Source organism: Podarcis filfolensis (genome assembly GCF_964270895.1).
Source record: "Podarcis filfolensis genome assembly, chromosome: 3".
Lineage (NCBI taxonomy): Eukaryota > Metazoa > Chordata > Lepidosauria > Squamata > Lacertidae > Podarcis > Podarcis filfolensis.
Window position 1 is genome coordinate 7774862 of NC_139606.1, and position 27236 is coordinate 7802097.

At 43.8% G+C, this 27236-nt stretch overlaps 1 protein-coding gene across 1 annotated transcript; it reads left to right on the top strand.

Annotated features, from left to right (window-relative positions):
* Positions 1 to 160: 160 nt before the first annotated feature.
* On the top strand, positions 161 to 26909 carry PLEK (pleckstrin). Its single transcript, XM_083606710.1, has 9 exons — positions 161 to 325; positions 8175 to 8330; positions 10569 to 10750; positions 14170 to 14261; positions 15069 to 15253; positions 20362 to 20466; positions 22219 to 22302; positions 24294 to 24363; positions 26312 to 26909. The coding sequence occupies exons 1-9, from the start codon at positions 272 to 274 to the stop codon at positions 26449 to 26451; spliced, it is 1068 nt and encodes a 355-aa protein (XP_083462836.1). The 5' UTR covers positions 161 to 271; the 3' UTR covers positions 26452 to 26909.
* Positions 26910 to 27236: the final 327 nt, after the last annotated feature.

Here is a 27236-nt window from a genome sequence, read left to right on the forward strand (position 1 = left end):
CATTGGTGGTTATTTACCCCACCCAGTTTGTGCTAAGAGCTCAGTGTAAACAATGTTATTATTAGTTTATACTGTATTTTTAAAAGTTCTTAACTTACCATGTACACATGATTCTGCATTTCCTTCATCCGGAAGAGGAAGTGAGCCTGCTTTCATGTGATTAACAAGCAGAGGGATTTGCGAAAGTGACAGCTGTATAAATGCAGCTGGCGAAATCTTTGCATTGTCAGATGTGTTTGAATTCTGCTGGAGCAGACGGAGCAGCGCAGCGATGGAACCCGAGCGAGAACCCAGGCGTATCAGGGAAGGATACCTCGTCAAGAAGGTACGTGCGAACCATTTTGGACAAAAGCTGTGGGACGGCAATGCTTGATCTGAGCAAACTGAAATGCCAAGTTCACTATGCTTGAGCTTGTGAACCTCAGAGCTGTAACTCTCAGGCAGAAGGACAGGACATTTACGTAGAACGTAAAAGCCTTCGCTAACCTCTGTAATATTTATGTCTGAAATATAGAGTGCCTTTTGTTTTCTCAAAACAAAAATTTTTTTCCCTTCCAGTAGCACCTTAAAGACCAACTAAGTTAGTTCTTGGTATGAGCTTTCGTGTGCATGCACACTTCTTCAGAAGTTACATTTTCTGTGAGCATGCAATGGCAAGCAGGGCAGGGGACAGGGCAGACATGCCTCTTCCACGATAGCTCAGTTGGTAGAGCATGAGACACTTCATCTCAAGGTCCTGGGTTCAAGCCCCATGTTGGGCAAAAGATTCCTTCATTTCAGGGGGTTGGACTAGATGACCCCCGTGGTCCCTTCCAACGCTACAATTCTATGATTCTACACATGAAATTATGCCTGTTGTGGAGAAATTGGATAGAGAGACATCATAATCCAAGAAGATGGGCTAGCCAAAAAAGCTGGCATCAGCTGGTGAAGGGCAGGCTATAAGTACAAATAATAAATATTTATTTGATGATGCTGGATGAGACCACAGAAGACTGAACTTAAAACAAGTGATCTTTCTCTCTAAACCAATGAGAACCCTCCGGGGTAATTGACACTCACATCCCACAACACAGGACTGATGGAATGTTTGATGAGTAGGAAAACCCTACAAGGAAATGCCCAGACCACAAGACCAACTAAGATGGCAAGGGAGGAACCAAAAGAGGCTTCTTGTGTGCTGATAAGGAACTTGCCAAAGCAGAAGCTTTTCTGTTGGGGAATTCTGAGTGCCACAAACAAGAACAAAAGAGTTGGCGCTTCATCTTTGCCTAAAGTTTATTTTGGACATTTATACCCTACTTTTCTGGGGCAATTCATATGAATTAACGCCGAGGGCCTTCTGATGATTCCCTCGCTGTGAGAAGCCAAGTTACAGGGAACCAGGCAGAGGGCCTTCTTGGTAGTGGCACCCGCCCTGTGGAATGCCCTCCCACCAGATGTCAAAGAGAAAAATAACTACCAAACTTTTAGAAGACATCTGAAGGCAGCCCTGTTTAGGGAAGCTTTTAATGTTTAATAGGTTATTGTATTTTAGTGTTTTGTTGGAAGCCGCCCAGAGTGGCTGGGGAAACCCAGCCAGATGAGCGGGGTATAAATAATAAATAATAATTCTTCTTCTTCTCCTTCTCCTTCTCCTTCTCCTTCTCCTTCTCCTTCTTCTTCTTCTTCTTCTTCTTCTTCTTCTTCTTCTTCTTCTTCTTAAAAACAAACTTAACAAGAAAACAGCAGTGTCATAACACAGCGTTATCAACAGCAGACAAAAGACATATCAAAGGCTCAAATAAAAAAATGCCCACTGGATTGAATTAGTCTTAAAAGCAGGAGAAGGCGTGGGGCCTCTTTTCACAGGCTATTCCATAGTTTAGGTGCCACAACTGAAAAGACCTTCTCTCTTTAGCTGGTGAAGGGAAAACCAGAAGGGCCTCAGAATCAAGCAGATTCAAATGGAAGGGAGTGATTCCTGAGATGTGCTGGTCTGAGGCCCCAGGTCTAGGGGTAGAATGTGGCCCTCCAAGCATCTCTACCTGGCCCTTGGGATTCTCTCCAGGCCACTGCCCTCAGCAGCCATGCTCCACGTGCTTTTGCCTGGCTGGAATGTGCTCTTTCCCTGCAATAATGCCTCTTGCTTGCCTGAATGAAGTTATCTCTCTCTCTCTCTCTCTCTCTCTCTCTCTCTCTCTCTCTCTCTCTGTGTGTGTGTGTGTATACTTCTGACTTTTACATGGCCAGAATGTAGTCAGCTATACAAAGGTAAGAGATGCATTTAGGGACTACACAAAGCAAAACACAGCCATTCTTCCAGATTCACACTTCTCTGAATTTTGCCAATTCCCTAGCCAAGAAATATATGAGGGTTAAATGTGGATAAAAATACATATATCAATAATATTAACATACAGAAACGCATTATATTCAGGGAGAGTGTTTTGCAAAAAATATATGTGTTAGTAATTCCACATACACACAAAAAATTGTTTACTGGGAGAAATTAGCACTAAAATGTGATCAAGTCTTCATGAGAATTTAGAAAGATAAATATTTGCACGTTCCTGCAGAAATGACCTGAACTTAAGTTGGAGAAATGAGATGCAAATGAACCCAAATTGATAGATCTACCCACTCCTAGATCCATCTGCGGCTGGGTTATGACAACAGATGTGGGGAGGCTTTCTCATCTGGGGCGTGCTGGCCATGGGCTTGACTTACCAGCAGAATACAATTCTCAGTGTTCAACAGGTGGGGCAGCTGGGAGCAGCCGTTGTGTTTAGGCATGTGGTGTAACAGACTCAAAGGAAAGGAGAAGTGGTATTTTGGGGAAGTTGCCCAGAGGCCACACTTCTAGTTTTCTATCTCTTCCCCTCCTAAAAAAAGAAAAGAAGTACCGGTATTATTCATTTGAGAATAATATTCAGGGAACTTCTGTCTTGGCTCCGTTCTTTGATTGATTGAAAGAGTAGACAACAATGGGTTAAAACAAAAGCACATTGTGTGTGGGGGGGGGGGTTGTAGATGCAAAAGAGGCCAGGTCTCCTGCTTCTTTATTAATTGCATAGGAATTTCAGCAAGTGTAGCTCTGCGTCTATATACCGTATTTTTCGCTCTATAAGACGCACCAGACCACAAGACGCACCTAGTTTTTGGAGGAAGAAAACAAGAAAAAAAATATTCTGAATCTCAGATGCCAGAACAGCAAGAGGGATCACTGCGCAGTGAAAGCAGCAATCCCTCTTGCTGTTCTGGTTTCTGGGATAGCTGCGCAGCCTGCATTCGCTCCATAAGACGCACACACATTTCCCCTTACTTTTTAGGAGGGGAAAAGTGAGTCTTATAGAGCAAAAAATACGGTAATTATTTAAATTACAGGAGCTCTGTCCTTTTTTTCCATCTGACTAACCTACTACACCATAGGAAGTGAAATAAATTCCTCCCTCCCCTACATGAACTCAGTTTGGGTTCCAGGGGTTGGGATTTCCAAAGCCAAACTTCTTCCAGCTTTCCTTAGAAATATTAATGCAAGCTCCAGGCATGTGTGCCAGGAAGAGAAAGCCCTAGTCATTTGATTATCAGTTCTAGAGAAGACAGTTTGCCTCTCATGTACATCACAACCTGTGAAGCCCTACAAGCTCTTCAGAAATGAAATCTCCCATTAATTATTTCCAAGCCAGAGCCTACAAGTCTCTTTTGGGATGGTGCACAATGCATATGAGGATAGAACTTTGGGAGCAATTCTGAAGAAGAAATTTTGTGGCCACGATTTCAATGTAGAAAATCAGACTCTACATGAAATAGGACAAAATTGCCATTATAAGCCGTAAGGTATCACAGAAGGCAGCAAAGATTATCTGGCCTTCGTGCACAAAGAACGGACATCCCATACATGTAAGAAGTCCTACAATCTTAGTACAGTGGTACTTCGGGTTACATATGCTTCAGGTTACATATGCTTCAGGTTACAGACTCCGCTAACCCAGAAATAATACCTCGGGTTAAGAACTTTGCTTCAGGATGAGAACAGAAATCGTGCTCCGGCGGCGCAGCAGGAGGCCCCATTAGCTAAAGTGGTGCTTCAGGTTAAGAACAATTTCAGGTTAAGAACGGACCTCTGGAATGAATTAAGTACTTAACCCGAGGTACCACTGTATTGATTGATCTAGTTCAGTATGGTTGACACTGATCAGCAGCTCTCCATGACTTCAGTCCTTTCCAGCCCTTCCTGGACACCCCAGGGATCAAACTGGAAACCTCTTATGTGCAAAGCATACAGTATGCTCTGAACTGCAACCCTTCCCCTTTCAAGGAATCCCTACCCAGGCCCAGCGCCAGCTTGCAGCACCCTCAGGCAGCAGCAGATGATCAGAGGCAGCATCGTTTGAGTCACTGTGGGAGATCTGAAATGGCAGCTGCCTTGCCTTGGTCATGGTGCTGCCGCTGAAGCAAAAAGCTGCCTGTCAGCTGATATAAACTGCTTTGCCAAGATGTGCCTGCAAATCTCCAGATGTCCCTGACCCTAACCCAGGACCAGCCTAGTGGTTTGCATTGCGAAGCCTTACAGTATGAATAGGTAACAACAGCAAGCTACGGAGAAAGCAATTAACGGTATACAATGGACCTCTAAAGCTATAACCCTATACAGTGGTACTTCAGGTTAAGTACTTAATTCGTTCCGGAGGTCCGTTCTTAACCTGAAACTGTTCTTAATCTGAGGTACCACTTTAGCTAATGGGGCCTCCTGCTGCTGCTGCACTGCTGCTGTGCTATTTCTGTTCTCATCCTGAAGCAAAGTTCTTAACCCGAGGTACTACTTCTGGGTTAGCGGAGTCTGTAACCTAAAGCGTATGTAACCCGAGGTACGACTGTACTGAGTTACTTGGGACTCAAGAAAGCTCAGTGTAAGTCTATGGGCTGTAAATCTGAGTAGACGTGTGTGACCAGGGGACAGAATCTCAAACCCAGGGTTGAATGCAACCTCTCTACTAGCCCTCAGAATTGCACTACATGTCACAAACAGCATACATATTGTAACGAAAGAGAACACTTCTCGCTTTCACACGGGACAGCACCTTGTGGTTTTCTCAGCTTCTTCAGTTGAGAAGTGCTGGGGAAATTACACGATTTGCCTGTTAAGTTTTGCTTCTTGATCTCATGTGAGTACCATTATGTGACCCTAACTGTTCTGTGGTGAGGGCAAGGCACTCTGTGCTGCTCTGAGGCACTTTCCTGAATGGTTATGTCTCATGTTTCAGGGCGTTGCCCTGGCACTGAAAAGGGATTCTGGGCTCAACTTTTACCGTGAGCACAGCAACATGAAGAGCCCTTTGTCTGTTTGTTTTCAAAAACTTTTTATTGGTTTTCACAACATTATAAACAAACAAACACATAAGACAAACAAACATAAATCATAGCCTTATTGAAAATCACTCTTATTAACATTGTTAAGTGACTTCCTCACTTCCCCTTGGTTGAATTTCATTGCATGTCCTTTTAACGGTTTTCCAAATTGCAGTTCTTATAAAATTTAACTTAGACTTTAACATCCTTAGATCTTCACATTATGAAATTAAACATATTAATTCATCACTTAACATAAATAAAATCCTAAGCCAATTAAGTATCTGCAAGCTATTTTCACTTAATTTAACTTCACAAATTTAACCAGATAATCATTAAATTTATTCCACTCTTCCTGATACTCCTCCTCCTTCTGGTCACGGACTCTTCCGGTCAGGTCGGCTAGCTCCGAAAAATCCATCATCTTCATCTGCCATTCTTCTATTGTTGGTAATTCTTGGGTTTTCCACTTTTTAGCTAACAAAATACGAGCAGCAGTTGTGGCATACAAAAATAATTTAACATCTTTCTTGGGCAATTCCAAACCTGTTATTCCAAGAAGAAAGGCCTCTGGTTTCTAACAAGCAGAGCCCTTTGTGTTAACATAACTCCTTCTATCCAAAGCAACTTTCCTTTCCTTTTTCTTTCTAATGTGCTTTTATTAAAAGTGCATACCGTGTCTCTGTATCCAATCACAGAGTCCTTCATGCGGGTCAGTTACATTCAGTGTGACATTACTGTCCAATGTCAATGAGCAGTCAGCATTCAAAGGCAGTCATGCTGGTCCCTGAGCCTTATAGAGCCCTCTCTGGCCCTTCCACTTCTCTCTCCTTTCTGCCTCCCATCCCATCCCCTGGAGCAACCTTGACCTGAGCAAGCAATGACATCCTTCTGTGGTGTGTACAGAGCTTCTGAACTGAGCCAACATTATGCCTTCAAACCACGATTGAATCAAATAATTCAGAAACCCCAGTATGGGCAGCAATTAATTAAAGCTTTGTGGGTCTGGTTTTAGAGACCTCTTCTTTTCAACTGCTTTATGTTGTAGTGCAATCCCGCTGGCCTCTACTTACAGGTACACAATAGAGCATATATATGTTATTTTCCTAATCACAAATTACCAGCCTCTGTCAAATAATCAGGGACATCTTGTTTTTAAAACCCTGTCCTGAAGCCGTACAGCTGAACATGCCTGTTTTCTTAATATATTGGTATGTTAGTTTTTGCTTCTTGGAGAAACCTCAAAACAGCCAGTATAGTGTGAGAATTAAGTAGCCAAGCTAGTTGCTTCACACTTTATACAGAACTGCGAAATTGCAAGTCACCGCTAAATGCTGTTCTAACCTAACCACTGTTCCATAATGCTCAGCACTCCTTTTCCCTTAACCCGCTGCTCCCCTATTATTTTTTAGACTACTTCAGAGATCACATGGCATTTGATACAAAAATTATATTGTCTAAGGTGTTTGAATATCGGGTCAGTCAAATTCCTCTCCCAGCTCTAGGAATAGGCACAATTTACTTAGTTATTTAATTTGCATCTTGCTCTTCTTCCCAGAGGAGCCCAGTGCAGCAAACATCAAAATTTTTAAGAGTAAAGCATTCTTCCAGAATGGCAGCTGAAAAAAGGAGGAGAGGACTTCTGCAGGAACCCAAACCTCTATTGGGTCTGTGCCTGCTGTATTTGTACTCCTTTCAGTTCATTAAAAGGTGGAATACACACCTAAGGGCAGATCAACCCCATATATTCAAAGCACATTTGATGCACCTTAAAGCATCAGCGTTAAAGTTCAGTGTTTTGATTTGGATTTCGGCATCAGTGTCAGCCCTTGTGAAAAGATAACTGCCCAATGGTTCCCAAGCAGTTATCTTTTCTCAAGGGCTGACATTGATGCTGAAATCCAGCATCGCCTGAGCTCTGTGAGTGCAGCTTTCTCCTGATTGAAGTGCAGAGATTGAAGTGCTTTCTCCTGATTGAAGTGAGGTCCAGGACATTCGCAGGGAAACCAAAATGCTTGTTTACAAAGCTATTATACTACCAACCTTACTGCATGCTTGTGAAACATGGACCACTTATAAATGCCATCTCCAGCTCCTTGAAAGTATCCATCAATGGTGTCTCCAAAATTTTTTACACATCACTTAGGAAGACAGACAAACTAATGCCAGTGTACTGGAAGATGCAAAGATCACCAGTGTCAAAGCAATGATTCCTCAACATCAACATCATTGGACTGGTCATGTTCTTCAGATGCCTGATTATCGTCTTCCAAAACAACTACTGTATTCTAGACTTAAAAATGGAAAGCGTAATGCTGGTGGTCAACAAAAGTGGGTTAAAGACTCTCTCAAGGCAAATCTTTAAAAAATGTAGTATAAACACCGACAATTGGAAAACATTGGCATGCGAGCCAATTGGAGAACAGCCTTTACCAAAGGTGTTGTGCTCAAACTCAGGATGAAAGGGAGGAAGACATGTTGTGTAAGGATGTGTGGATCCAGAATCGGCCTCCACAGTCACTTACGGACTCACTGTTAAAACCATGTTCATGGAAGACCATCTTACTCGGATATGAGTGATTGCCAAAGAAGAAAAAGCTTGGGAACCATTGGGTTCCACGACAGAAGAAAGGAACGATCTAAATGTATGGGTGGGGAAATGAATAAATAACCCTAATAGTGTATGTTACATTGTTTTTAGAATCTCCTTGTGTCTTTGGGGATTGATAGGTGCTTGACATGTTTTGGGTAAATAAGGGTTTATTTAGACGCAACTTCATTAAAAATGCTTTCATTGGCATTGTCACAGGATGCATAGATAATTTTGTCTTGTTTGCATACAGGGTAGCATGTTTAACACCTGGAAACCCATGTGGGTAGTCTTGTTAGAAGACGGAATTGAATACTTTAAGAAGAAGACAGACAACAGCCCTAAAGGAATGATTCCTCTGAAGGGAAGCACCTTCACAAGTCCCTGCCAGGATTTTGGGAAAAGGATGGTGAGTATGCATGTCTTCTGAAGTACACTGAAGAAAGCAGGCAGGAAGGGGGGGGGTTTAAGCTATGGATTAGGTTTTTTCCACTGTAGTTAAGATATTGTCAGATCTTGCTGGCTGTAGAAGCTGATACTAGCCTTCCTAGTGTTTAGAGAGGATGCCATGCAAATTCAGCCCAGCAAAATGCTAAGACAGGGTGGGGAACCTGATGGTGTTGGACTCAAACACCTATCAGCTTCAGCCAGCATGGCCAACGGTCACGGATGATGGAAGTTGTAGTCCACCAGCACCTGGAAAGCTGTTGGCTTTTCCAGCCCTGTTCTAAGAAAACAATGCTGGTCGTTTTCTTTTTAAGGATAGACTCAGGGCTTATTCACAACTCCCTTTGCCCTGCCTCTTTCCCCTGGGGTAACCCAGTCAGAACAAGTAGCCTTTGGGCTTTTCATGGATTGCTGTTCCAGTTTTGCGGTGGGACAATGGCAAAATGACTTGGACGTGTGCCTAGAAAGATGGGGAAAGCAGAAAACCAAGCATGGGATGAGCGGAAGGGTGGACGAGCCCTCGCTTGACAGACTTTTGTTATTATGGGAATTTACATGAAACAGAGTTGTTAAGGTCCAGCATGCATCTCGACTATACTTTGACAGTGCAGTTCTTCACACAGATAAAGAACTGGGGCTATTGATATTGTGGTGAGACAGCTTCTCTGTCTTCAAAAAACTCACATATCTGAGTAAGGGGCGGTAGGAATTGTTGGCTGGAACTAATGCTCTTCAGTTAGGAGGAACAGCAGTCTGAGCATGTAACTGTTGCTGAACTGTATGGGACCATTTCTTTCCAAATCAATATGTACAAGATCAGACTGTGCTAGTTTTCCAAGATTGGGGCAAATTGATTCAATGTTTCCACCCCTGGAACACTGTAGTAGTCTGAGTGCTCAGTGCCTTTCTCAGATATCCGTCTGGGCAGAGAAGTCAGAAAGATGATTAGACCACTGCAGTTTTCCAGAAAGGGCAACATGAGAGCAATAGTTTAAAATAGTCCTACTTTGGAAAGCATGCATGTGATCCCAAGTCCCTTTCAGTTCAAACTGTTGTATCCAACTTCGAACAAACCCATTAAAATGAATGAACCTAAGCAAGTCATTTCCATTAACTTCAGTGGGTCTACTCTGAGCACTCCTTGGATACAACCCTATTTTCTTCAATATTGTGTGGATTGTGCTAATTCCCTAGCCTAAGATAAAGTAGATACTCAGCTTTTCCTATGTTGTGTCTTTGTGTATAAACATGAATGTTTCCTGGTTATTTCTGTATTGCATGATCAAACCAAGGTTGCAGGTTTGATGGGACAGCTGCATATTTCTGCAATGTAGGAGGTTAGAAATGATCCACAGAGTCCTTTCCAACTCTATAATTCTATGATTCTAAGAGCAGGATAATGGTGTAAAAATTCTATTCTGTTCCATACTACTTTACAGTTCCTTCCCAGCTTGCCCAGTTTAAGCAGTTTATACTGCTGTATTTAGGCTGCAATTCTATACATACTAAGGGATGCGGGTGGCGCTGCGGTCTAAACCACAGAGCCTAGGACTTGCCAATCAGAAGGTCGGCAGTTCGAATCCCTGCCACGAGGTGAGCTCCCGTTGCTTGGTCCCTCCTCCTGCCAACCTAGCAGTTCTCAAGCACGTCAAAGTGCAAGTAGATAAATAGGTACCCCTCCAGTGGGAAGGTAAACGGCGTTTCCGTGCGCTGCTCTGGTTCGCCAGAAGCGGCTTAGTCATGCTAGCCACATGACCCGGAAGCTGTACGCCGGCTCCCTCGGCCAATAAAGCGAGATGAGCGCCACAGTCGACCATGACTGGACCTAATAGTCAGGGGTCCTTTTACCTCTATACATACTTACCTGGGCATATGTGCCATTGAACTTGGTGGGAATTACTTCTGAGTAGGCAAGTGCATGCTTGTTCTGTTAGTTGCTTGTTAATGTAAGCTGTGCTACCAAATATATGTAACCTGCACACACACTGTACCTTTAGAGCACATTTGAAGCATATTATTTCTCTCAAAGAATTCAGAGCCTGGTAATTTACCTTTCAAAGAGTTATAATTCCAAGCAACACTTAGCAAACCACAGTGCCCAGAATTCTTTGAAGGGGAAAATGTACTTTAAAGGTCAAGGGTACATGCAGCCCTTATGCAATGGACAAGTGTAAATCATTATGAAATGGTTCTCTTCTAGTTTGTCATGAAGCTCACTACAGCTAAGCAACAGGACCACTTCTTCCAAGCCTCTCATCTCGAGGACAGAGATGTCTGGGTGAAAGACATCAAGAAGGCCATTAAGTGCATCGCGGGAGGTCAACGGTTTTCTAGGAAATCCACCAGGAAGTCTATTAAGCTTCCAACCACCATCAACCTGGGGTTTGTTAAAATAGACTTCTTCAAATATTAATTTAAAAGGCAGGAACATATCCTCTTGTTTTCTTAGGGTCTAATTACACATATGGGATGCGGGTGGCGCTGTGGGTTAAACCACAGAGCCTAGGACTTGCCAATCAGAAGGTCGGCAGCTTGAATCCCCGTGACGGGGTGAGCTCCCGTTGCTCGGTCCCTGCTCCTGCCAACCTAGCAGTTCGAAAGCACATCAAAGTGCAAGTAGATAAATAGGTACCGCTTCAGCGGGAAGGTAAACAGAGTTTCCGTGCGCTGCTCTGGTTCACCAGAAGTGGCTTAGTCATGCTGGCCACATGACCCGGAAGCTGTACGCCGGCTCCCTCGGCCAATAAAGTGAGATGAGCGCCGCAATCCCAGAGTCGGTCACGACTGGACCTAACTGTCAGGGGTCCTTTTACCTTTAATTACACATAAATGTGATGCTATGATTTCAAAAAAGAAAAGAAAAGCAGCCTTGAGAGATGGAAATTTGGGCTGGAGAAGTGATGGGGAGGTAGAGGAGTGCTTCATCCTTTCCCCAGCTCCCCCCCCCCATCGCATATCCCAGTTGTTTATCCTCCAATGGAGCCTGAAAAAAATACATATTAAAATTGTGAGTAGAGAAAGGATTAAACACACACACACACCCTCTTCTCCAAATTCCCATCTCTCAAAGCTGCTTTTTATTTATTTAAAGGATATATGTGTGTGGAGCTATTTTAACGGCATTCACACTTGGGTTGTAGTAATCTGGTTTTATTGAGTCATCATTTCTTTGCTTTCCTGTGACAGTAGCTGTTGGGCAGATATGTAGGCACCAGGCATTGTTATAAAGCTTTGTTTCCGCTATTCCCAAAATGCACAAGAAACTCAGAACCTGGCTAGAACAGTGAGATTACAAAAGTTTAAAATATTAATTGACAGAAGAGGAAGTTGATTTTTTTGTTTGTTTCCAAGTCCACTTGCAATTTGACTTTCACTTAGATTCAGTGAGGATGGGAACATGAAGAGCCCTGCTGGCTCAGTCCAGAAGCCTATATATAGCCCAGCATCCTGTTCTTGCAGTGGCCAAGTAGATATGTGTTGAAAACCCACAAGCAGGACATGAGTAGACCAACACTCTTCCCACTTGTGGTTCTCAGCAGCTGGCAGTTAGAGCCATCCTGCCTCTGAAAGGGGAAATAGCTGCTATGAATTTGTCTAACATTCTTGTAAAGCCATCCAAGTTGGTGGCCATCACAACATTCTGTAGAAGCAGAAAGTCCAGTCTTTGAGGGAAGCAGATTTATTGTGCAAGAGCTCCAAATCAACTTTAATTGTGCAACCTGAATTTGCTGGAATGTGATTGAATCCCACCTGAAAACAGGGAACAGCCTGGAAGCAGCCTGTGTTTAGACTTATGTCTGTATGATTATCACAACTGTGTTGTTGTTGTTTAGTCATTTAGTCATGTACGGCATTTAGTCATGACCCCCATGGACCAGAGCACACCAGGCACTCCTGTCTTCCACTGCCTCCCGCACTTTGGTCAAACTCATGCTGGTAGCTTCGAGAACACTATCCAACCATCTCGTCCTCTGTCGTCCCCTTCTCCTTGTGCCCTCCATCTTTCCCAACATCAGGGTCTTTTCCAGGGAGTCTTCTCTTCTCATGAGGTGGCCAAAGTATTGGAGTCTCAGCTTCAGGATCTGTCCTTCCAGTGAGCACTCAGGGCTGATTTCCTTCAGAATGGAGAGGTTTGATCTTCTTGCAGTCCATGGGACTTTCAAGAGTCTCCTCCAGCACCATAATTCAAAAGCATCAATTCTTCGGCGACCAGCCTTCTTTAGGTTCCAGCTCTCACTTCCATACATCACTACTGGGAAAACCATAGCTTTAAATATACGGACCTTTGTCGGCAAGGTGATGTCTCTGCTTTTTAAGACGCTGTCTAGGTTTGTCATTGCTTTCCTCCCAAGAAGCATGGACAAAAGCTTTCATAGAAAGGCCACTTATTAGTTGTCTAAGTTATAAAAGCATGAGGTGAGCCTCCTTAAAGGATGTAGGCTTTTCCTATGCCTGTCTAAGGCAGGGGTAGGCAACCTAAGGCCCATGAGCCACAAACAGCCCACAGGGGTCATTTAACCGGCCCACGAGCCACCTGCTCAGTGAGACCCCGTCTGCTATGCTAAACCGGCACAGTGTGGCGCTGGGACTCGCTTCTGTGGCGCTGGAAATCACGTCTGCGCATGCACAGATGCCGAAAATTACGTCTGCACAGATGCAGATGCCGGAAATAACATCTGCGCAGATGCTGGAAATCGTGGGCGCATGCTCATGCGCACACAGTCCAGCCCACGGAGAGATCTCCGCCGGAGTGAACTGGCCCAGGTGAGGGAAACCTTGCTGACCACCCCCGGCCTAAGGCATCTTTCCCCCTGTCTGCTACATTGTCAAGTGGGTCTGGTAATTGCCTTGTAAGTATGCTTTGTACTGCTGGCTGGGTGAGTGGTGAAGCAAGCCCATCGCCACTTCAGAAGAAGAAGAAGAAGAAGAAGAAGAAGAAGAAGAAGAAGAAGAAGAAGAGGAGGAGGAGGAGGAGTAGTTTGGATTTGATATCCCGCTTTATCACTACCCGAAGGAGTCTCAAAGCAGCTCACAATCTCCTTTCCCTTCCTCCCCCACAACAAACACTCTGTGAGGTGAGTGGGGCTGAGAGACTTCAGAGAAGTGTGACTGGCCCAAGGTCACCCGGCAGCTGCATGTGGAGGAGCGGAGACGCGAACCCGGTCCCCCAGATTACGAGACTACCGCTCTTAACCACTACACCACACATTGGACTCAAACCATATGCTTAAGTGATGATTCGGGTTTGACCAAATAAGGCAGAAGGAAATGCCTTCTCCCAGGTCTGGCTAATGGTCCATTAACACGATACCAGCTACCCTGACTGTCAAAAGCTCCCAGTCAGGTGTTGCTTTCTCAGCCCTAGATGACAGAGTCTTCCTATTACCCAGAAAATATGTGCCCCACTATGAGTTATCTGCAGTCACTGGCAGAGGAAGGGGGCGCAGGGGGGGGACGGTCCGCCCCAGGTGTCATCCCTGAGGGGGGGGTGACATCACCCCCGCCCCCCTGGGACAGCATGTTCCAGAGCAGCTAGCTCTGCCTCTGACTGCAGTGCGTGGCCTCATGAAAATGGTGCTTTTAAAACAGCCATCTTGGATGCCCCTACACGATGTGCTCTTTTTTGGTTTGTTCATATGTATAGAAGCTCCCCACAGAACACATCTGATTCTTTAATTAGGGGGTCATTAAGGACTGGAGTTTGCAGAGTCCCTTTGATGCATTTGCAGAAAGAATTTAAACCCCAAAGAGCCAAATCGAACATTGTTTCCTAATTCTGCCTCACTTCTCTCACTGCACAGTGAACTGTATCTCTCAATGAAAGACCCCGACAAAGGGATACGAGAAATGAAGCTGGAAAAGGACAAGAAAATTTTCAACCACTGCTTTACGGGTAAAGAGCTCTTATTTTTCTCTTTCAAAAAATGCTCCGTTGAGTAAAACAGGTGCTAGAAAATGGAGTTGCGACAGGAAGCCGTTTGATTGGAGGAAAATGTCAGTTGCCATTCCAAAATAGTTGAACCTGCCAGTTCCTGAGAAAAATGTCCTATGGATATTGGACAGAATGTGGCGGCATTGAGAGGGGAAATTGTTTCTAGTAGACAGAATGTGAAAACCTCATGGCCAAGGCTTTCCGATGAAGTGGGCTTGAGTTTTGAAAGCTAATACCACAGCAAATTTGTTAGTCTTTAATATGGACTGGACACAGCCGTAAATACTTCATATAATTTACATATTCACTGGCAATTGGAATAATTTGCAGAGCCTGGCTCAAACCAAGTCCAGATATGGTCACCACTGGCTTCATATTTCCAAACTGTACAGTGTTACCTTGGGTTACATACGCTTCATGTTACATACGCTTCAGGTTACATACACTTCAGGTTACAGACTCCGCTAACCCAGAAATAATGCTTCAGGTTAAGAACTTTGCTTCAGGATGAGAACAGAAATCATGCTCCGGCAGCACGGCAGCAGCAGGAGGCCCCATTAGCTAAAGTGGTGCTTCAGGTTAAGAACAGTTTCAGGTTAAGTACGGACCTCCGGAACAAATTAAGTACTTAACCCGAGGTACCACTGTAATTGCAATTTGAATTTAATTGAGAACATGTCTCTTTGATATGCTTAACTACTTGCAGTCTGCAGTACTTCATTTTGTGCCTGTCTGCTCACACACCTTGGTTCATTTCCTTGCCCTTAGGTAGTTGTGTGGTTGATTGGCTCCTGTCAAACAACTCTATCCGGAATCGCCAAGAGGGTCAAATGTTGGCATCTGCCCTGTTGAACGAAGGTTATTTTCAGCCTGCTGGAGATATATCCAAGAGTGCACTGGAGGGCCTGTCAGAAACTTCCTTCCTTGACCACGAAGACGCCTATTATTATTTTGTAAGTAGCAATGCATGACACTTCTTTGTGGGATCGCCAGAGGTGGGGCAGCACGGGAACCCTAGAAAACATAGCTTTTCAGACTGGCTGCAATATGAGGGTCTCATCTAACACAGTCTCTGTGGGTAGGTATATACTGTATATATGTGCATGTGTGTTGAAATATATGTATGTATATCTATGTATATATGTATGTATATTTCCTGGTGGGACGCGGGTGGCGCTGTGGGTTAAACCACAGAGTCTAGGACTTGCAGATCAGAAGGTCGGCGGTTCGAATCCCCGCGACGGGGTGAGCTCCCGTTGCTCGGTCCCTGCTCCTGCCAACCTAGCAGTTCGAAAGCACGTCAAAGTACAAGTAGATAAATAGGTACTGTTCTGGCGGGAAGGTAAATGGTATTTCCGTGCGTTGCTCTGGTTTGCCAGAAGTGGCTTAGTCATGCTGGCCACATGACCCGGAAGCTGTACGCCGGCTCCCTCGGCCAATAAAGCGAGATGAGCGCCGCAACCCCAGAGTCGGTCACAACTGGACCTAATGGTCAGGGGTCCCTTTACCTTTACCTTTCTATTTCCTGGTACTACACTTGGACTCCCCATTGACTTTTTTCTCAGGGCGTATACTCCACATTGCTTGATACCAGTGGCGTAGCGTGGGTTGTCAGCACCCGGGGCAAGGCAAGTAATTTGCGCCCCCTAACCCGTGGATTTGCGCCCCCTAACCTAACCCCCAGATGTTGCGCCCGGTGCGGCCGGCCCCCCCTGCACCCCCCACGCTACGCCACTGCTTGATACAAATTAACCACCTTTCACTACTGCAGTTGGTGAGATCAGAGCTGAAAGGCGGTCTATTTGGTGCAAACATCTTCAAATATTGATGCTACCTGATTGGCCCCCAAAGTTTCACGATTCATCTAATTTTACCTTCAACCAGAATCCTTCCTTCTGTTTTTAAAGTGGATGTGTTAGTTATGCAGTAACAAGGACTGACTTTTGACTGTTACAGGATTGCAGCATTGGTTTGGTTTTTCCCCCTAGCTGCCACAATTTTTTTAATATGTCTTGGATACTTATATTTAAATCTCTGCTTCCCAGCCTTTAATTTATTTAATTTATTGCAAAGCACTTGGGAGGAAGAATGACTTGGCATCCCTCTGCTTCAGCAGAAGCAACAGAGCAAGCCAGCGTTCCTCCGAAAGTTAGTGACTGTGAATCACTGAAGTGCAAGACCTGGCCTCAGTTAGCTGTCATTTCAGAAGAAGCTGCCTTGACTTCTTCTGTAAATGTATTCTGTTGACATCTTTGTGGGTATTTTCCTATCCTAAGAGGGTTAATTGTAAATATATGACTCCAACCATTCCCACAGGCCTTCTGGAAATACAGGGTTGAATTCAGTGAAGTTCTACTCAGGGTAGACCCATTGAGGTTAATGGGCTGAAGTTAGTCCATTTATTTGAAGGGTTCTACACTGAGTATAACTAATATTGGATATTATGAGTGGGAATCAACAGAGTTGCTGCATGCCTAGAATGTGGTCTGCTCATGCAATGGGCCTCCCCAAATTCAGGGACTGGTTGGATCAGGAGGAGTGGTAGAGGCTGCCAGCCCAAGAGGATGACAACTTAGAGTAAGGTTACCAGATTTTTTTCATATAATCCAGAGACAGTTTTTTGGTGTGTTTTTTTAAAAAGAAAGAAATAAAGTTTGTTTTTTTTAAAAAAAGTTGTTGTTTTTTTTAAAAATAGGAAGTAATAACCTTCCTCTGGGCCCCGGTCTGCTCCTTTGGAGCACTAGCTGCCATGGAGTAGGCTCGGGTCGGGCTTGGGCTCGGCCAGGTGTCCTTGCCCTCCCAGCGCTCTCCTACTTCTCCTCCTAAGTGGTGGCGGCGGTGGCAGCGGCGTGGCAAGGTCAGGGCTCCCCTCTTTTTTCTCCTTCCTCTTTCTCTCTCTTCCTTCTCCTTCTCCTCTCCTCCTTCTCCCTGCATCGGCTCCGGGGTTTTCCTGGCGCTGGAGTACCGCTGGGCAGTCGGCCGGGTAGCCAGGCGCTCTCGCTCCCGACTCAATTTGGGTCACGGGGGGGGGGTCTGTGGTTCCCCCCACAGTGGCAGTCTCAGCAGCCCGGAGACAGCCTGGTAGCGCAGTTGGCTCTGGCTGGCTTCAGGAGCTGCTTGCTGCCGTGGCGCCCGCCATTTTGCCTCGCTGGTAGTCCCCATATGTATGATGTGTATTGAAGCAATCATGCAATATTCATTCCCTACTAATAAATCTACAACACTTAAAATATAAATCCGGGGACATTCCGGGGACGGATTTTGTCTGGGGACAGATTTGTAAATCCAGGGACTGTCCCCAGGAAACAGGGACGTCTGGTAACCATAACTTAGAGCCCAGAGCCTGGGGGGCGAACGACTGAGGAGCAGTCAGCAGAAGGGATGAGCTGGGAACTGATAGAAGCAGGAGACCTGAGAGGTCAAGGGTGCAGAGACAGTCCCAGTCCTACAGACTCTCTTCCCCCTTTGACCCCACGCTCCAGGAGGGTCCTATGCCAGACAGGCCCAGAGGAGGAGCTCAGCCCCTCAACACAGCCTTCGTCTGCTTGGAAGGAACCCAGAGTGAGAGGATAGATGGGAGGGGCATACCTAGGGTTTAGTTTCAGCAATGCCTTCATCGAGTTAAGATGAAACAGGGACATTGATGTATTGTTGGTAAGTTGTTGTTGTTATTGTTTTGCTAATAATAATAATAATAATAATAATAATAATAATAATAATAATAGTAATATCTTTATTGCCATTGCCCCCTCTCAGGGACAACGAAATTACTTGACTGCTCCATAAAAACACTAATTAAAACAATACAGTATAGTACAGCAAGGAAGATTAGATGACTTTCAAAGTCCAGGCTTCCCATTCAGGGCCGAGATCGCTAATTTCATTAAGCTAATTTCATTCCGTGCCTTCTGTATATGTGTCTACCCTGTGGATAACCTGGTTCTTGACAGCTCCTTGACACCCATCCTCTCCCCCCCCACCCTCTAATCTGCTCTGAAAAGTAAGGGGAGCCCTCAGAAAAGGTTGGGTGTGTGTGTGAATGGGGGCAGGAAAGAGGGGAAAGTCCCATTGCATGAGTGGACCTCATTCCCCATGTGCATACTCTACTTAGCACTACAGTGAATTCTATAAAACCAGACCTTAGATTTGGTACATCCATCCTTGTGAGTTTGAGGTTCTACTTTTATCACTAAATGGAGCTTGCGGGGGTGGAAGAAGGAATGAACCTTCTCCTTCATGCTCTTACCTCCCCCTGTTCCACTGCTTGAAGACTTTTGGTATTGGAGTTTGTGGTGTGGATTTAAGCAATGAAACGTGGGAAGGTAAGGAGTAGGTACATTGTACTCCATCCCCTGTGTGCTTCACTTCATGACGAAAGTGCTTTATAACCAGTGCACAACTGTTTGTTCTTGTTTAGTTGTTTAGTTGTGCCCGACTCTTCGTGACCCCATGGACCAGAGCACGCCAGGCACTCCTGTCTTCCACTGCCTCCCGCAGTTTGGTCAAACTCATGCTGGTAGCTTCGAGAACACTGTCCAACCATCTTGTCCTCTGTCATCCCTTCTCCTTGTGCCCTCCATCTTTCCCAACATCAGGGTCTTTTCCAGGGAGTCTTCTCTTCTCATGAGGTGGCCAAAGTATTGGAGCCTCAGCTTCAGGATCTGTCCTTCCAGTGAGCACTCAGGGCTGATTTCCTTCAGAATGGATAGGTTTGATCTTTCAGTCCATGGGACTCTCAAGAGTCTCCTCCAGCACCATAATTCAAAAGCATCAATTTCTCTGCGATCAGCCTTCTTTATGGTCCAGCTCTCACTTCCACAACTAGTTTGGCCTTAAGACTGGCCTTCTCAGTCTTCTGTATGCATGATTATCTAGATTGCCAACTTCATTCACTGATGCTGTCTAAGGGAATGCTAATTGCATAGCTGTTGGCAAGGTCCCATATAATCAGTCCTGAGATTCTACAACTCTAGTTGGCAACTTTTTTAAGAAAGAAAAACAAACACACGCCATATTTTGTTGCTGAACAATTTTGGTTGTGCCATATAACTCACTCCTCCATGACAAGGGCTTCCTTAAATTAGGTACTCTAAATTTCTTTTTCATAGAATGCAGATGAAGAGAAGAGTTATTTAACCCTCCCTTGACCCCACCCCACCCTGCTCCAGTGTGACCAGTGAGAGGAAGAAAGAGTACTCCCCATATTCTGCATTTCAGTTGCTCAATCCATTTCGCTCGGATATTGACTTGTATGCGCAAGAAAGCAAGGCGTGAACTTTCTCTGAGCCTCTACTGATCACATCGGAGAGGAAGTACCTTAAAATGCCGTTTGCCACAAAGGAAAAAGGAATTTGGTGCATACTTCCTATACACATGCTTTGTGCATGGTGCATGTATTCACTACGATGCATAAATCTTAGTCTGTAGTCCAGGTAAAAGAATGACAAGTGGGATCCCAATGTTGGGATAGGGGAGAGATTGAGCTCACAGCCTATTTGTTTGGAAGCTTTGGAAAGTTCAGCAGATGCCGACATTATTTGCTGCCTTATTTTAAAATATTTTTAACCTTCATTGCAAAGCAATGAATCTAGAGTAACACATCAAACTTGAAATATACTCGGAGTCGAGTGTGGATTTCATGCTCTTTATTCAGCTCATAGTAGCGAGGAATGAAAGTTCCCCCACAATATCTGCTTTATATACATTATTTACACAATGGGCCACATGTGATTGGTTAATTCTGGGATTCTCCTGTAGGACAATCAGGTTATGGATTCACTTCCACCTGGAGCTGGATTGGGTGGCTCCTGTGGACTAATCATACTGCTGCATTGTTCTAGGACCAATAAGACTGCTGCATTCTGAATCCTATTGTTCTAGGACCAGTCAGACTGCTGCATTTTGGATCCTATTGTTCTAGAACCAATCAAACTGCTGCATTTTGGATCCTATTGTTCTAGGATCAATCAGACTGCTGCATTTTGGATCCTATTCACTCAGTACATATCAGAACTATTTCAGGTGACGTTAGCAACATGGTCTTATTCTTTCCTTAAAACAGGCAGACAGTGGATTCTTCAGTGAAGGGAATTCCAGTGATGATGATGGGATCTTCAAGGAAGAATTCAGAGGCACAGTGGTCAAACAGGGGTGCTTACTGAAACAGGTTGGTATAGACCTTGTTTGCTGTGATGGCTCAGAAAAGCAGTCAATATAGTACAGAAATATAAACCTTCTTAGGAAAACTGCCTGTGCTGAAACCTCTCTTGACTCTCATAGCTGTGCTGTGTTGTGTTGCTCAGTGGCAATCAGCTGGTGAAACAGGGCATCCTTCAAATCCTCCGGGGGGATGTCACAATCGATCTGGTTTTGCCCAATTCCAACAGAATTGCAACACTGCCGTCACGTACGGGCCATATGAAGATTTTATAACCATGTGACTCACTGAGCTTGTCACTTGCTTCATGCAATCCTAAGAAGAAATTGCAGCACTGAGAGGAAATGATCACAGACTGAATCCACGGTAGAACGTTGGCCGTCAATTTTGAGGCACTTTCAGGAATATAAGTGACACAGTATCCAAAATGTGAAGGGGAAATGAATTCTAAATGTTGTGTTTTCTTTCTAGTACTTTAGAGACATTCTTCAGTCTGAATTATTTCAAGAGATACTGAGTTTTATAAGGAAGCAAAAGTACCACTTTTTTAAAAGGGTGTGTATTTGGAGTTACCCAAGAGAACACTTTTAAGAGGCTTTTTGGACGTAAGCATTGGTGCAAGAAAAGCTTGCATTATAGCTAGTTTGAGGTTGAACAATATATTGCCTAAGGTCTACAACTGACCTGTAAAAGCTGTTGCCACAGATCTTCATTCCTTCTTGGGAATAATACTCATTATAGTCTGTGCTCTAGACCAGGGGGTCCCAATCTGTGGTCTATAGACCACCGGTGGTCTGTGAGCTTTATTCAGGTGGTCCACAGCATGTTCACATTAAATTGACATATTGATTTTTTATTGCTTCTTTAATTTCTTATATTGTACTTTACTGGATTGCAAATTGAATTCTGTGGAAGGCAAATAAAATATAAGAAATAAAGGAAGCAATGAAAACAGTAAGAAATCATACAGCATCTAGCACATCGCATTGCAATTGCTAAAACAGGCAGAAAGAATCATTAAGTGGTGATTAGCAATTTTCAAATGGTTCATGGGAAAAATAGTTTAGAGCAGTAGTTGCCAAACTATAATAGCTGTTTCCCACCCAAGAAAGAACCAGCAGCCTTCTGAAAATGAAGATACTGTATGTGGCAATTGGTTTTAGAGGTCAATTTTAATTGCATAGGGAATTCTATAGAAGGGTGACATATACATCCCTAAAATAAAATGAAATAAAATAACTTTTAGGGTCTTGATTGTGCTGAGGCAGCAAAAGCAGTAGAACTCCAGAAAAACCCATGGATACTCTGCTTCTGACATTCCTGGGATGCAGCCAGGGGATTTTTTGAGCAGAAACGTACCTTTTTAAAATTAAATAATTATTTTTTTGGCCAGGGGAGAGGGGAGCTGGAACAGATATACACCCAATGCCTGAGCCAAAAATCCACCTATATCTGTAATCAATAAAGTTGTGGCCATTTCTAATCCAGACCACTGAATGCTTGAGTTTATTAATAATATCTTACATTTAGCCACTGCCTGGGGGGGGGGGGAGGTGTTGCAATGTGAGTGGATCTGCAATAAACAAAAAAACCAAACTTAATTCTTGGTGAGTTTCCCCAACTTTCCCCCCCAGAAAAAAGCACTGGGAGCAGCTATCACAACATTCTCGCTTAGGTACCACAGTGTTCTTCAGTTCTGTTTTTGGGATTTGTTCTTGCAATGCAGAAAATGAAAGTCATACATTCATTACATTTATTTAGGGGCACCGGAGGAAAAACTGGAAAGTACGAAAGTTTGTCCTGAGAGAAGACCCTGCCTACATGCATTACTATGATCCCGCAGGGGTAAGCCCGTTTTCTGTGGTTTTGCTGGACATTTGATATGAAACCCGCCTTCAGAACCATGGGTTTGAATGGCAGGATTGTTTATGTGAATTGTGTTCAGTTGCTGGGACCTCTTCTTTTTAAAAATTAAAGCATCTTCTTTTTAAAGCATCTTCTTTTAAAAAAATATTTATTTATTTTATTGAACAAGAAAAAACCTTAAAATACATTCTATACCAACATACATTACATACATTCCATAAATTATAAAGATTATAAAGAATTGAAATAGAAAGGGGGGGAGAGAAAGAAAAGAACAAAAAGGAAAAAAGGAATTAAAAGAAATAAAAGTATAAGTAGAAAAAGAATATACTTGCATCTGAAGTACACATCAGCAAAAGAAAAGAAACTTCCGACTAAACCCATTGTACTCTTTTACATTTAAGCTATTATTTACACAGTTTCCTAAAGTTGTTTCTCTTCATCTTAATTCGGATGTTTTCCAACAATTACTTTATATTACATGGCTCATTCAATATCTGCCAGGAAGTTTTCATGGTCACAGTACCCTTTGAGATATTCCTTAATTACTATTCATTCCTTATTAACTTCTTGTGTTGAGTTTCCTCTCACTGTTCCTGTTCTCCTTGCTAATTGTAAATACTCTATCAATTTGGCTTGCCACTCAATCTTTGAAGGGATAATTTCGCTTTTCCAACTTCTTGCTATTAGAATCCTTGCTGCTGTATCTTCAGGGCTGTATATTCTAATATATTTTATCAGCTTATTTATAGGCCACCTTTCAGGGCATAATCCCACACAAGGAAGCTTATATGTAATAAAAACGCAATACAATGCAAAGTGAAACAAAATCTGAATGGCAGTAGTACAATCGTTATTTAAAACATGGGCTAGTTAAAATAGGGTTGCCATATTCCAAAAGTTAAAATCCAGACAAAGTTGTTGAGGTGTTTTTTTTGGGGGGGTAGGTCAAAGTTGTTGAGTTCTTTTTGGGAACATTTCCACACAAAAAGGAAGAAGTTTCCGGGCTTTTTTGGAATTTTTTATGGATTATTTTTTGAAAAATGACACCCCTCCCCACCATATGTCTGGGTTTCCCAGACATTTTGCAAATTCGGCAAAAATCCACCTGGACGCCATTCTGCTGGCTGATTCCTGGACATGTCCGCAAAAATCCGGACATATGGCAGCCCGAAGTTAAAATAAGTGAATAAAATAACTGAATAGATTTATGCAGCCAAAAAAGCTGTATGTTCTAAAACAGCTCTCTAGTTTAGTCACAGTTAATAAATACCTAAATAAAGGGGAAGTATCCCAATTTTTGGGTGTGTGAAGTGAGTACAAAATGCACCTATTTCAGAAAGGCTTTGTCAAATGAGCTTCAGTCAGCAAAGTGGCTCCCATCCCCCAACTTTTGCGGCTTGTTCTGTTGTTCTAGCACAGTTTTTCTTCCATCTGTTCTGACCGTCTGCCAATACACTGAGTTCTAACGTTATGTGTCTGAGAGAGAGGGGAAAAAACCTTTTCAATATTTCCACGTGGTTCATAATGTCAGTAACTCCCGGTGAAACCTACTTTCCTTCACCTTTCTTCTACACTGAAGAACCCTAATTTTCTGGTTTTACTCCTCGATTGCCTATAGCCCATAGCTGTCAACATTTCCCTTTTTTTTAAGGGAAATTCCCTTATTCCGAATAGGATTCCTCGCAAGAAAAGGGGAAAGTTGACAGCTATGCTATAGCCTGTGCCAACACACACACACACACACACAGCCATAGCCATGTCCATCTCATTCCAAAATGAGTTTTTAACCAAGATAAGAGACTCAAGTTCTTCATGATTTCCTCCTAGATTACACCATAGCCTGCATAAACACACACACGGATGGCCGTAATAATTTCTGTTGCGTTGGTTTCAGCTGGAAGCGAAAAATGGTTTCCAGAATGAGTTTTTAGCCAAGCTAATGATGGTTTGATTTTGAATCATTTCAGGGGGAAGAGCCACTTGGAGCCATTCACTTGAGGGGTTGTGTGGTGACAGCGGTTGAAGATGCACCAGATGGTAAGCAGCAGCACATAGAGACTGTCCCTCATGCCGTGCATGTTCATGCCTCATTCTAAGAAGTCTTTGTAACACTTCTGGTGGTGCCCCTGGGCGGGTGCCTCAGACATTTCTTTCTTTCTTTCTTTCTTTCTTTCTTTCTTTCTTTCTTTCTTTCTTTCTTTCTTCCTTTCTTCCTTCCTTCCTTCCTTCCTTCCTTCTTTCTTGTAAGAAGTAAGTCTCCAGTCCTCCAGTCTCCAGTCTTCTCAGAAAGAAAGTTGTGAAGCAAAATGTGCCAATATCTTCTAAGAGATTTCTGTGAAACAAGAGTGGTATGGCTGCCTTGTAGATTTCTCCTGATACTGAGGAATGCTGCTTCTTGGTTTTAGACAAGAACAGCAGTCTATAGCTGAATTTTCATCATATGTGTTAAGTTGTGGGTGAACATATCAGACGACACAGCGATTTTTCAGACAGCTCTTGTTTATTCTCAGGCCAGAACAGAACTGAACTGAAGGGGTCAGCCAACCTGCTTATATAGAGCTCAACTACAAAACAACAGTAGCAACTTTCTGTCACTATCCAATCACTGAACGTCGCTTTCAATTCCTTATTTGCATATGCAGACCTGAGTGAAAACTATCTACAGTATCCCCCTGCTGGCCCAGGGTGAGAACTTCAGTACATAACACCATGCATAAGATTGTCAAGGGCAGGGCCGTCTTAACCATAGGCACCAGGGGTGCGGGGCACCCGGGCTCTCAGGGGCACCAGGCAAAGAGTCCGGGCCCGAGAGTTGGAGTCTGGGGAAGAGCCCGCCCATTGGTCAGGCTCTTCTGCTGTGGGCAGCTCTGCACCACGAGTTCGGGGGTGAGCAAGCCAGTGAGGTGCTGAGGTGGGCGGCCGGCTCTGCCCTCCTGCACGTCTGGGATTGGCGTAGGGCTGTGGAGAGGCCCGCCCAGTGCACGCTGCTTACACCACGAGGTGCCCAGCTTTGCTCAGTCGCCGACGCCTCGGGCTGGTTTGTTTCGCTGGGCTCCTTATATTTCCTGTTTTCTTTTCCTGAGCAGAGAAAAGCGTGGTCTCAGCACCCTAAAAAAAGGTTGACAACTCTGGGCAACTTGGGGGGGGGGCGCCAGACAGATCTTTGCATGCACTCCGGCGCCGCATATGCTTAAGACGGCCCTGGTCAAGGGGTGGTTGCCACTCTAGTTTTGTGTTATGCCACATCCCCTCCATGGCAGCCATTTTGTGATGGGCAGCCCCAGCACGCTTTCAAAATTCAAAATGTCCCTGGTGGTCTAAAAAGGTTGGTGACCCCTGCTTCTTAACATATTCGAGGCCTGGAAGCAAATGGCTCAAACACTCAGGTTTGCTGATTCCCAAACTGGGGCAGTCACATGAAAAGATCAGCATCTCCCTCTTAATATGTCAGTTAGGTAGAATTATCTTTGAGTGAGCTGAATTGAATGTCTTTCCCCATCCCTATTTCCTTGTCAGAAAGGCATTTTGATCTGTTCATTTATGCTTAAATCTGTCTGCAGGTAAAACCAACATTGGCTAGAATTTTCTTGTGATTTATTCTGTCTTTTCAATATCAGTATTCAATATCCATACATTGCCTAAACAGCATGAGAGAGGCTTAGAAAAGGGTGGGAACAAAGATCACCATTTCTGACCATTAGTGCTGGCTCAGGCTCAAGTTAGAGTCCCGCCATGCTAGGTCACTGGCTTAGCTAACCATGATGCTGGCAGATGTGACTCCCAATTTCAAATGAGGCTTTGAAATACATACATACATTACATACAGGCTTATATATGTATGTAGAGTTGATTTTCTACGTGAAAATTGGAAGATTTTCAATTGTGTTTGTGATAGTCGTGTGAAAATGGAAGAGACCATTAAGCCAGAAGAACTGAAACGGCTCCCAGACTCCTTTGCTCACAGTCTTCTTTCTCTCACAATTAGGCAAGAAAAATGAAGTCGGGGGCAACCTGTTTGAAATCATTACTGCAAACGAGGTCCACTACATCTTGCAAGCAGCTACCTCCGCAGAACGTACAGAATGGATCAAGGCCGTTCAAGTGGTTTCCAGGACTGGAAAGTGAAGAACTATAAAGTCTAGCAAAATACGAGTGCCTCTTGTTCAAAGGGTTTCTCCACACAACTGGCTATCTGTAGCCTTGTTCTCGTTCACGGATACCAGGGTGGTTATAACCCTGAAACTTGTATTTGACAATAACCTGTCTTAGAATTAGCACAGTATTTCATATGCCTGTGTCCTGTTCGCTTTCTATACCTTCCCATTATCCAAAACAGGATCATTTGGCCTCGTCACAACAGTCTGTAAAGTTTTCTCCTGTACCACCAAGTAAAGAAGATGCTACTTTAAGGCAGATGCATGACTAAGTGTTACGTAACCCTTATGATTTCTGCATATGGTAGTGGTTTGGGGGGAATTGTTTGTAAAATGAGTTTTGTATTTTAACGAACCCTCAGCCTCTTCACATATATGTGTATCTGTAAGAAGCTCCAGCTGAAGTAAATGGAGTTCTATTTGCCCTAATAGTATTAAAACTACAGCTAATGTCATGGAAATATATATATATGAAAAATGAACAAACTTGCTTTTCTGTCTATTTCTTCCTTTCTTTCTTTGATGAGCCAATGAGAAGAATGGTGAGGATTATTATTTTTAAAATACATACATGTATAAAAATACACACGCTCTGTCTCATACGCACCCACATCCACACAGCCAGCACTGCTGTGGTCACTGAATAAGCCACAGGCTTCAGGCCGCTATTCTAGATACGAGTATGGTTTGTAACTTTAACCCAAAGCTGTAACCCAAAGTTATGATGGGGAACTAGGGCTGGCCCAAGACACCTTG

Coding starts and splice junctions, on each gene's coding strand:
- PLEK (XM_083606710.1), top strand. CDS start 272: ATGGAACCCGAGCGAGAACCCAGGCGTATCAGGGAAGGATACCTCGTC. Junction 14,262..15,068: donor TTTCAACCACTGCTTTACGG/GTAAAGAGCTCT, acceptor CCTTGCCCTTAG/GTAGTTGTGTGGTTGATTGG. Junction 20,467..22,218: donor AGGGGTGCTTACTGAAACAG/GTTGGTATAGAC, acceptor ACATTTATTTAG/GGGCACCGGAGGAAAAACTG.